The following is a 12,336-nucleotide window of genomic DNA, read 5'->3' on the forward strand; positions in this document are numbered from 1 at the left end:
TGGCCACTATCTACTTATCATGAGTATGTGTGAATTTTTAAATTGTGTTGATGTGCGTAAAGGGAAAAAAAATTATTTAAAGGAAACACTCTAGAAAGCTAATGAAATAATGCCACACTCATTTGTGGGATTTGGGATGATTTTTGTTTTTTTCTTTGGATTTTTATGTTTTTTTGCCAAGTGTACTATGATGACACTTCATAGAAAAAAAGGAAAAATGTAATTTGCAGAACACATTTGTAAATTTATAAATGAGTCTGTTTTGTCCAAATCACATAGGAAAGAAAAAGAATGGAGGAAATACAAGTGCCATAGTTTTGAAAAACTTTTCAAATATTTTAAAAACACTGAGGCTTTACCTGAGCTAGTATTTTTATGTTAAACTGGGGATCAGTAAGGCGACATATGTCCCACACTGCCTGACGTAGTCTTGTTTTATGCCTGTTGTAAGTAGTAATGATGTCCCCCCTCAGCCTCAAAAGATATGATTAACCTTGGTAGGAGAGGCAAGGTTGAAGTTGGTAGGAATCATGGAAAATAAGCAAGAATGGAAAAAGGAAGGCAGGAACAAGAGACTGCTAAAAAGTTGAAAAGCTTTAATCTTCTTGAAGCTCACTCACTTATACCTGAGAGCTTCTCTACTGTATGTAAAAATATTTGCAACATAAGCCTTACGTTACAGAATTTCAAGTGTGAATTTTAAAGGTCACTGCAATCTACAGCATAGAGCGTCAGGTATAAAGTACAGGGGTAGGACATAAGTAACTGATTTTACGTTACAGAATTTCAAGTGTGAATTTTAAAAGTCACGGCAATCTACAGCAGAGAGCATAAGGTATAAAGCACAGGGGTAGGACATAAGTAACAGATTTTATGATCTCAGGAGCAAGATGCTTAAAATCTTTGGGCTTCACTTTCTTCTGTAAAAAGCATTGAATCATGTGATGTCAGAATCCTTTCCAGTTCTAAAATCATGAATTCTGTGTAAACCTTAACTCTGTGCCAGCCATTGAGGTAAGAAAAGCAAACTTTAAAAGTTTTGTTTCTCTTTTTCTTTCCTCTCTTAAAGGTCAGGTTTACCTGATTAGAAGCCTGTATTGACATCCTAATTTTAATGAGAACCAATTGGTTCCCCAGAACCAATCTTTAGTTGTTTTGGATTTTGCTGTACTCCTTAGTCAGTTTTTATTAATATTTTTGTGGGAAAGTCCTATATTATTTTAGATCCTAATCATTACAGACTATCACATATACCTGTTCTAAGTACCTTGACAGGAGAAGCAGGAATGATTGTTTTTATTGATGATGGAGTAGAAGTAGATGGAGTAGAAATTTTCCTTTGAAAATGAGAAAAATGAACCTAGACATTGAATTGCTTTTGGACTATATGAGTGAATTAAATCGGTGCTACTTTTCTCTTCTTGTTTAGGAAACGTGGGTTCTTCCCCCAGATCTTCTGACTTGGTCCGATTAGCCCAAGAATGCTGTTACCATAACAACAGGGGCATTGCAGCTCATGGAGTGCGAGTCCTAACTAATATAACTGTCTCCTGTCAAGAAAAAGGTCAGTTTGATCAGGACTGATACTATATATAAACTTTCAAATTGAGGTTTTGGTGGAATTGTGTATGTGTCTTTGGTTTTTTAATCCCTTATTATTTTTAGCACTTGTGCTTTTACCTACTGGTTGCCTCCTGAAGTGTTCTTAGAGCAGGTTTTCTCAAGACTACTTAATCCCATGAAAAATAAAAATATGAAAATGAGGACTTTAGGATTGAGATTGTGAAACTGAAAGGTTTCATGGAGCATTGCCCATTTCCTCTCAGTGCTGAACTTTGCGTGGATGGTGCTGTGGGTAGGAATCGCTTATGACTGCCCTGTGGTATGACAGTTTGTTCACCTGTACAAAAGCCTGAAAAATTTAGGAAAAAATCCTTTAAGTTAACAAGGGGCTTAAGTAACAAATAGTTTCACCTAGGGGCAAATGAGTTAACAGTAATATGAATTAAATTGGCATAGAATTTGTCTCTGGGTATTTAAAGTTAAACTGATTTGCATAATTTAAGATATGAATAGAAAATGCTTAGGGGTGCCTGGGTGGCTCAATTGGTTAAGTGGTTGGCAGACTCTTGATTTGGACCCAGGTCGTAATCCCAGGGTTCTGAGATTGAGCCCCATTTGGGGTTCTGTGGACCATAGAGCCTGGTTAAGGTTCACTCTAGATCTCTCCCCCTGCCCCTCTTCTCTGCTGGAGCTCTTTCTCTCTCTCAGAAAAAAAAAAAAAAAGGAAAAGAAAAGAAAAGAAAAGAAAAGAAAAGAAAAAAGAAAAGGAAGGGAAGGAAGGGAAGGGAGGGGAGGGGAAGGGAGGGGAAGGGAGGGGAAGGGAGGGGAAGGGAAGGGAAGGGAAGGGAAGGGAAGGGAAGGGAAGGGAAGGGAAGGGAAGGGAAGGGAAGGGAAGGGAAGGGAGAGGAAAGGAAAAGAAAATGCTTACATTTTATTATATTCCTAACATCTTTGATCTAAATAAAGGCTTGAATAAGTTCATGCTGGTGTTCAAAACCAGAAATGCATTTTGGATATTTCTTCTGTTACAGTGTTTATTTTGATCTTTATTAAGGATCATAAATAGAAATCTTAGCCCAACAAAACGTCAGCACTGCTCATTCTTCGTACCTATTTTTTTTTCTCTAGCATCCTGACCTTCAGTAGTCCTAACACTGTTTGTCAAGCCTTATACTAATTCAGATAACATTTCTTTAAATTGTTCTTTAAATGTTGATTCTTATTTGAATAATTAAACCTGTTTTATTTTTTAAATAGTTATGAGTGTTTTCTACCATGTAACGTAGAAAACTGTGTGTTCTCAAAGCTCATACATATTAACCTAAATATGGTTAACTAATATATTCAGAACTTTCTAGAGCTTCTAGAGAAATTTTAGCCCCATGGCAGTGGAAAGATGCTGTAGTACTCTATTACATGAGACATCTTAAGGAATTTGTTCTTTGTGGTCTGACTTAAAACATTAATAAGATTATGTGGCATCTTCATTACTTCCTAAAAGGGGTGCAGTTTTCATTAGAAAGTTACCTTGTAGGTGAAAATAGACAAGCATAATCTGTCCAGTTAGGAAAGAAGATTAAAGATTTATGTCTAGTTTGGAAGACATGGTTTGCCGTTCCTAGTATTTTCCTCAGTGAAGCTGGTGACCCTGTTTCAGTTATGCTTTATTTATACCTTTACGGCTTTAGCTCTTGATTTAATGTGGGTATATATATCTTTTTTTAAATATTAGTTTCAGGTGTATGACACAATGATTTGATATTTGCATATATTGTGAAATGATCACCACAGTTAGTCTGTTTAACATCAGTCACTATATACAGTTATAAAATTTTCTTCTTGTGATGAGAACTTTTAAGATCTACCCTTTTAACAACTTTCAAATATGCAATATAGTGTTATTAACTATACTCACCATGCTATACAATACATCCCATGACTTACTCATCTCATAGCTAGAGGTTTGCACCTTTCAACTCTCTTCTCCCATTTTTACCTACCACCTGCCTCTGGCAACCACCAGTCTGTTCTTTGTACTTACGAGCTCGGTTTTTGTTTGCTTTTGCTTTTGCTTTTTGCTTGTTCATTTGTTTGTTTTAGATTCCACGTATAAGTGAAATCATATGATCATACGTCTTTTTCTGTCTGACTTATTTCACTTAACATTATGCCTTCAGTATCGATCCATGTTGTCTCAAATGTCAGGTTTTCCTTCTTTTTGTGGCTGAATAATGACCCTTTGTGTATCAATACCACATTTTCTTTATCCATCATCTTATTGGTTGTTTCCATATCTTAGCTGTTATAAATAATGCTGTAACGAACATGAAGGTGCATATGTCTTTTTGAGTTATCATTTTTATTTTCTGTGAGTTAATATCCAGAAATGGAATTGCTGGATCATATACTAGTTCTGTTATTCAGTTTTCTGAAGAACCTCCATGCTGCCTTCCAGAGCAGTTGCATCAATATGCATTCTCACCAGCAGTGCACAAGGGTTCCTTTTTCTCCACATCGTCACCAGCTTGTTCTTTCTTGTCTTTTCAACAGTAGCCATTCTAACAGGTGTGAGGCAATCTCTCATGGTCGTTTTGATTTACATTTCCCTGATGATTGGTGATGTTGAGCCTCTTTTCGTGTACTTATTGGCCCTCTGGATGTGTCCTTCAGAAAAATGATTTTTCAGGTCCTCTACCCAGTTTTTAATCGGATAGTTTGTTTTTTGCTGCTGCATATGAGTTCTTTATATATTTTGGATATTAACCCCTTACCACATACATGATTTGCACATATTTTATCCCATTCAGCAGGATGCCTTTTCATTTTGTTAATGGTTTCCTTTGCTGCGCAGAAAGTTTTTAGTTTGATGTAATGTATATATTTTTATAATCATTAGTAAAGTAGTGGAAAGTAGAAGTCTAAAGATAGCCTTTACATTTCATAAGTAATGGTGCATGTACTTTTTCAGGAAGGTTAGCTTTACACATGACAGTGTTTCCTATATCTTCCAGTCCTTAATGTTTTTTCTTCTAAGTGTGTGTGTGTGTGTGTGTGTGTGTGTGTGTGTGTGTGTGTGTTTAATCTTCTCCATTTGACCACTGTAAAACTTAGTGTTTTTCCTCTAGACCTTTTGGCACTGGAACAAGATGCTGTCTTTGGCCTGGAATCCCTTTTGGTACTTTGTAGTCAAGATGATAGTCCAGGTGCTCAAGCCACGTTAAAGGTGAAAATATCATTTATTTTAATATAATGGTTGTTTTTATTGCTTCAACTAGGGATTGGCAGTCTCTCTATAAAGGGCCAAATAGTAAATATTTTAAATTTTGCAGGCTATACACTCTTGTCACAACTACTCAGTTCTACAGTTATAGGACAAAGCAGCCATGGATGGTGTGCATAGGGGAAGAAAGAAAGTGTGGTGGTACGGCAGTAAAACTCTATTTGCAAAACCAGGCAGGTGTTGGCCAAAGGGCAGTAGTTTGTCAACTCTGGCTTAAACACACGATTTGCCCTTGATCTTCACTTTCAAAATTATCGCTTTGACCATTGTTATTCCAAAGAATAGACAAAGTAAAAATCCAAACTTTGGCCTATTTTGCCTTCAATTGACAGTGTTTATTTAGTTGAAGTAAATACATATGAAGGTCCTAGGCAACATAAGGCAAAATTAAATAGGCAGAGCCCCTGTACTTACAGAAGTTTATAATCTGAGGTAACACTGATAAGAGATTTTAAAAGAGATATTTAAAATTTATTATGACACTGGAGATTTTTAAGGCTTTTAAGATGTGAAATGAGCCTACTCTTATTGGAGTGAAATATGAAATACAATTTGTGATGGTACAAAATTAAGAAAGGTGGGGCTAATAGAAGTAAAAGGCTATTAGGTAGATATTAGAGATTATAAGAATGATAGCTTGTCTAAGTTATGATTCAGTTCGAAGTAAGTCATAACTTAGTTTAGAATGTTAAGAAAAGGTATGTCACAGTGATGAACAGTAAAGATATTAGTTAAATAAAAATGTGTTTGGCAAATGATTCATCCCCAGAATCCCTTTGGAGCCATAATACATTTACATAAAAGTTTTAAAAAAGAGAGAAAGAAAACAAACCAAATCCTTTTCTTACCAGTTGTAGGTGTCAATAAAACACTGGCCTCAGCACCATGGGACATACATAGATGGTCAAGAAAGGTCTCTGTATTAGAGGAGTTCCCCATCTAGAACACACTGACATTTATCTAAGGGACAATAATACCAAACAGAATGCACTAAGTTCCCTGGTAGTATGAATCAAAGTGCAATTCTAATGAGAGTTAAGAGTTAAGAGTGATTCAGTTGAACTAAGGATGTTAGGGAAGATTTGAATGAGTAGCTGTCTTGTGAGTTAAACCTTGAAAGATGGGGTAGAATTTCAGTATTGAGGAAAGATCATTTGAATCCAAGGGATGACTGTTATAGAAGTTATGAAAACAGCAGTCTACCTCTCATGTTGGAAGATGGTGAATAGCCCCCTGTGGCTACATGACACAATTAGGAGATCTGGAAGATCTGCTCTGTCAAGCAGGTTACCAGACCTGATGCCAAGGAACTTTGTCTTGATTCTCAAGGTAGTTGAGGGGATATTAAAATTTCTAAAGTAATGGACATGCTGTAACATTTGTTGTAGTTATTATTGTTATTTAAATATGTCTGTTATGTGCCATACTTTGTTGACAACTTGTATATATATTTTTTTCTTTACAAAAAACCAATCTAGTGAAATTTGTCCCTCTTTAATGCTCACGAGGAAATTAAGATTCAGAAAGATAAAATAACTTGTTGAAAGATACCTAGCTGATCAAGGGCAGGCTGATCTTCAACTCTGGACCTGTCTGGTTCTGAAGACCTCATTGTGTCTTCCTAACACATACTGAAAGCTACATGAGTGTAGTGCGAAGGTGGGTTAACGGGCCCATGCTTTCAAGAGATGGAAATTAGGAAGAGATTTATGTCGTGGTAGAGAGAATGGAAAGGAGGTGGATATTGAAGATTTGGCGAAAATGGAAATGACTAAATGTAGCAGTCAGCTGGCTACATAAAAATGAGAGGACTTCTGGTTTCTGGTTTTGGTGGCTGGGATATTAGTCGATGCCATTAACTGGACCGAATGGAAGTTCTAAAGCCAATTGATTTTTGGATTTCAGGTGAGAAATCAGAAAGAAAGAAAATTAGAAGTCTCTTCCCACTTCAGTGTGCCTCAGTGTCATTTAAGACACCTTTTTTGAACTTTAAACTCCTAGTAACCCAAATACTAAAAAAAGTTAATCTATTAAGTTTGGGACAGGTGGGGTTCAGAAATCTGTATTTTCGTTAGCATCCTGGGTGATGCTGGTATAGGGAAGTTTACAAACCATACTTCAGAAGCAGTTTTTGAAAAGTAACGAAAGTGCAGCATGGTGATATCCCATTTGGCATGTATATGGCCTCTTCCTTGTTGTGATTTTCATCTCAAGTCTTTTTTTTAAATAGGCCTACCTTGAAATGAGTGGTTAATATACAGTCCCGACTTACTCTCATTTAAACATGGCTCACTTTCAGATCCTGATAATAAGATTCAGTATGGCGTGTGTTTCTTAGGCAGGAGAATGTTATGCCCACAGAAAACCTTTTCCTTGATATTTCCTAATCACTTGTACAAAATTCTTTTCTTTAAAGCTTCAGTTAATACCTTCAGCATGTAACTGGTCCATCTTTTATTCAATGTGCAGATTGCTCTGAATTGTATGGTGAAGCTAGCCAAGGGCAGGCCTCATCTTAGCCAGTCAGTGGTTGAGACCTTGCTGACCCAGCTGCACAGTGCTCAGGATGCCGCGCGGATCCTGATGTGCCATTGCCTGGCGGCCATTGCCATGCAGCTGCCAGTGCTGGGCGACGGAATGCTCGGGGACCTCATGGAGCTCTACAAGGTGATTGGACGGTCAGCCACAGACAAGCAGCAGGAACTTCTGGTAAAGAGCCACCTTTTGAACCTGCCGGGGATGAATAGATCTGGTGTAGTGGGAATTACTTTAGGAAGTCAACGTTACTGTTTGACTCTACTTAGATTAATTATGTCAGACCAAGAGTCTGCTGAAGTCAGAACGGAATTGGAACTGTGAGCTTTTGACTATTTCCACTTTTGATTTCCAAAGCTCTGTTTAGTTCAAATCTAAAACTGCATTCTTCCCAAGCCCTGTCAAGTTGCTTAGTGTAGCCAAGCCTCCAGTCTGATATTTTTGTTTTATTACAAAGTGAAAATAATTTTTTTTCCTTTCTAATGCAAAGCAGTAATGAACTAAACCCTATTTTGTACTTTCAAAAATGTAAGTTAAAGACGTAATGATAACAGTGACCATAAATTAGCTCAAATTCCTCTTTTCCAATTCAGGACCTCTGTAGCTGTTTAGAATCCTGTTTAGGTTTCAGTATAGTCCTGGGGTTGGGAAAGGTGCCTGCTTAGAAACAGAAGACAGGGAAGCTATATAATAACGTGTAGTTGGAAGTTCTCCAGGGCTGAGAGTAGGCTTCGCTCTAAATAAGCATAAATGAGATGTAAGCCTTAAGTTGGCCGCTTCATATTGTGGTCATCTGAATTTAGGGCTTGGAGAAAAGTGTAATGAGATTTCTTACTCAAGCTCATTTTATATTTAATCCTCCGGGGAGAATTGTGTAAAAGATTACCCCCATTTCATTCCTACCAGGAAAAGTTACCCTTGATGACCAAGTGGCAGTAGCCATGGGAATGACATCATACAGTTATCCCAGCTTATGTGGACCTTTGTATATATCAGCTTCAGAATACTAAGACACAGTTAGCCAAGTTTATTTTTTATTGAAGCAGCATTTTCAACTAATGTTCTTTGTCCCTTTTTTGTTAGTACTACTGTGAGACAGTTTTAAGTTATGAAACATAATATTAAAGCATAAGGAAGAATATGAAAACATTTGCATCCGTCACCTAGCTTAAGAAAAAAAATCTTACCAGTACAGTTGAATTGTACTTCCCTATGTACCTCCCTAATGGTATCTTCTTCCTTCTCCCAGAGCTAACCACTGTCCTGCATTTGGTGTTCATCGTTCCCATGCATGTTATACATTTACTACCTTGGTATATATCCTAAGTAATAAACAATATTCTTTTCATATTTTTAACTTTATATAAAGGTTATCTTGCTACATGAAATCTTTTGCATGTTGTCTCTTTGCCTGTTTGGTGGGAGCCATCTAATACATAAGGGTATCTCTGGTTTACCCCTTTCACTACTATATGGTATTTCACTGTGTGATATCATAATCTCCTTATCCGTATTTATGGGCATTGTTTCTGATATTTTGCTATTACAAACAATACTCTGAGCAATGGGATAAATTGCTTAATGACTTCGAAGTGGAAAATTAATAAATGTCAAAGGAAAACAAATTTTGTTCTTTTTTGATGGGTTCTAATTTTTCTCCCTTTTGGTTAAAGTTATCTATGCCATTGGATAGAATTACATGTTTTCTTCCTTATTTTTCTTACTTCTTTCTCAACGTTAGGTGAGTTTGGCCACTGTGATATTTGTAGCAAGTCAGAAAGCACTATCCGCTGAAGTAAAGGCAGTAATTAAGCAGCAGCTCGAAAGTGTCTCCAATGGATGGACTGTTTACCGAATTGCCAGACAGGCATCCAGAATGGTACGTGTTATCCTTCTGTGTGAACTGGGTTGGTGAAAGTGACAGGTTACAAACCTTTGATTGTGTGATTGTCACCCCTAGTCAAGATGGAAAGTAAATATGGAAGTATGTTTTAGTCACGGGATTGAAAGATGATAATGGAAAGGACCTAGTTTATAACTTTTCTCGTGTGTTGTTATGGGGAAAGTTCCACGGGAATTCCAAAAATATGAACTCTTTTTGGCTGAAGAGTTTCAGCCACTTCATTTTGCCCTGTATTCTCATAACCACAGCTGCCTCCCACCCACCACTTCCATCCTCCATCATCAGTACACCAGATCTTTGTTCCTTCTCTCTCTCCAACCTTGTCATTCTTATTTGGAGATAGGGGCACGTTTTAGTAGGCTGTTCCCTTCTCAGCCATGTGAAAAGCCTAACAATTTTTATTTTGTTTGAGAGAAATATAGAGCTTGGACAGTATAGAAATCCTTTGGGGATAAGACCAGAGAGCAAGTTTGAGAAGTGTTATTCTAGATATTGTAACACATGTTCTCATTTTACAGTGTTTCTCAAATGTGGGGAGGAGCTCTATCGAGAGAACAATTCTTTGTTATAGTCAATACCCCCAAGCATCCGGGCACTGCAGGATACCGAGCTCACGTTCCCCCCAACAGCTCCCCTCCCTCGGTCATTTCGAGAGGCATTCGCGGTGCTGCTAATAATCACTTCAGGGAACTTACTGGAGTTCACATCCCACCTCCCCACTGCACTAACTAGCTCATACAGAATGACATACAGTAGATGTTCATACTTTCTATAGTTTGAACTAAAATTCTAGATGTGAGTTATAGTTCACTCCATTTATTTTCTCTTTGGAACTGTTTTAGAAAAGAACTTCAGGCATTCTGTTATATAAAAAGCAGCTCAGCATATTTTCTCTGAAGAAATACTTAGACTGAGTCTCAAAGAATTATATAATGTGAAGAATGATTGTTAAAACTTATCCAAGGTTTGAGTTTGTCTTTTAGCTGCCTCACTACCTAATTCAAATGTAAGAATCTCATCATGTGCACCCCCCCCCCCCCTTTTTAGGGTAACCATGACATGGCCAGAGAGCTTTATCAGAGTTTGCTGACTCAGGTTGCCTCAGAACATTTCTACTTCTGGCTGAATAGTCTGAAGGAGTTCTCACATGCAGAACAGTGCCTCACCGGGTTGCAAGAGGAGAACTATAGTTCAGCACTTTCTTGCATTGCTGAGTCTTTAAAATTCTACCACAAAGGGATTGCTTCCTTAACAGTAAGTACTCTTAATTCTCCTTTGGTGGTGATAACTTGATTCGTGTGAGAATGGTCTCCCTTTTCTTTTTGGGTTATTCTGTTCTAACTGCCTTGAAAAATCTGCTAATAAATAGATTTAGCAATATTAAAACAATAAATAGGACATGGTAGTAAATCCTTAACTCCTTCCCCACTTTTTAATATTTATAAGTTGATGGAAGTTTATCATTTTGTTTTTGTCAAGTACTAGGTACCACAGAGAAGAAGGATTACTGAATCCATGCAGAAAGGACACATGGAGATAGGTATTTCCTCTCTAGACTCCTAGTAATAAGACGTACTGGCTCAGTACCAACCATCACATGTAACTCCCTGCCCCCTATTTCATGCCTGGAAGCTGCTCACTAAGAAACTAGAGTTTCTTACTTTGTAGACAAAGAAGGAATTATCAAGGATGCTAGCGTCCCATTTTTTACCCCTTTGTGATATCCTCCTATTCAAATTAATAGTCAGCCAGCTACTGTTTTTTGTTTTCTCTGCCAGGAGAGTAAAGAGGTTGCAGGAAGGGCAGACCATTAACATTTCTTATGTTTCCTTGAAATGAGTCGTATTCCAAAGTAGGAACCTATATCCAAGAGGAGCGTGTTCTGTATTAATGCAAAGATTTTTTTCCCCTCAAGAGTAAAGAGTTTATATAATCAAAATTAGACAGTTTGTAAGTATTGTCACCCAACTTTTAAGATTGTATATATTTACATGGAACCATAAAACTTTTGGTACCTGTTTACATATGTGTATCACATAATCTAAACTATTCTTAATGGTGGGCCATCCCAAAAGAGATGCTCCGAAGTAGAATAAAGAGTAAACAGATGTCACAAAAGAGACAGAATATTCAGACTCCTGTGGTACATATCTTTTGAAGTATAATTTCTTTTTTAGCTAGGATTAATCAGCAGCTGTTTTAAAAACGGGAATACACAAATGGCTTCTCTCTAGCTCATGGTGCTCCCAGTAGCAGGGACTACTGTGATTCTTTCCTCTTGATTATTCCAGGAAAAGAGTGTTGTTACCTATATCAGGCTAATAAATGCCTCAGAAAATCAAAAGGTATGGTTATTGGTTGCGATCAGTAAAATTATTTCATTTTCTAGTTCACGTGCAGCTTGTTTATTCAGCACAGAAAATGGTTCCATCCGTGAAAGAAGCTCAGAGAACAGTGAAGCAGACAGAATTAATATTATGAAAATCCTGTTGAATATTTAATAGTCTTCTAACGATTTGTGTGGCATGTGTATTTAATGAGGCTTGGCAGTAATTAAGGATTGAATTCTGACATAGAAAGAAAGTACTCAGTTGACAGACAGAAAGCCCCTGTCTTCATCTCCGCTCTGCCGTTAACATATTATGACCTAAGGCAGGTTATTGGGCCTCACATCATCTCCTTTTGAAATGGAGTTCTTTTATTCAACAGACCATAAGCACTTACTATGTGCCAGACGCTGCTTTGAGGTTAAAAAAAAAAAAAAAAATCAGGAAATGATTCTCTTCTTGATAACAGGTTAGAGAAGAAGGCAGTATGATCCTTACAGTCACTTGGAACTTTCCACATTTCTGATTGTACTATACCATCAGGGTTTTTGTAAAGATTTTATTTTTATCATTCATTGGGCAAGTGTGGATTTGATACTAGCTTTGCATCTTTGTAACTGAGAAGATATGAGCACAGACGCCCTTCTACTCCTGCCACGTGAATGAGCTGATGTGAGATTGTACAGCTCTGTGAATTACCTCCTTCAGCCAAACTAAGCAAGAGAAGC

The 12,336-nt window shown here is 37.3% G+C and overlaps 1 protein-coding gene across 2 annotated transcripts in view; it reads left to right on the top strand.

The window, feature by feature from the left end:
* The window catches only part of INTS7 (integrator complex subunit 7), a 93,124-nt gene that overhangs the window by 53,210 nt on the left and 27,578 nt on the right, over positions 1-12,336 (top strand). For both annotated transcript variants that reach the window (XM_011290973.4, XM_045048396.1), the window contains 5 exons: positions 1,430-1,564; positions 4,689-4,786; positions 7,313-7,552; positions 9,120-9,257; positions 10,329-10,535. In XM_011290973.4, coding sequence (XP_011289275.1) covers positions 1,430-1,564; positions 4,689-4,786; positions 7,313-7,552; positions 9,120-9,257; positions 10,329-10,535 — 818 coding nt within the window. The remainder of the gene's footprint in view (positions 1-1,429; positions 1,565-4,688; positions 4,787-7,312; positions 7,553-9,119; positions 9,258-10,328; positions 10,536-12,336) is intronic.

Source organism: Felis catus, chromosome F1 (genome assembly GCF_018350175.1).
Source record: "Felis catus isolate Fca126 chromosome F1, F.catus_Fca126_mat1.0, whole genome shotgun sequence".
Taxonomy (NCBI): Eukaryota; Metazoa; Chordata; class Mammalia; order Carnivora; family Felidae; genus Felis; species Felis catus.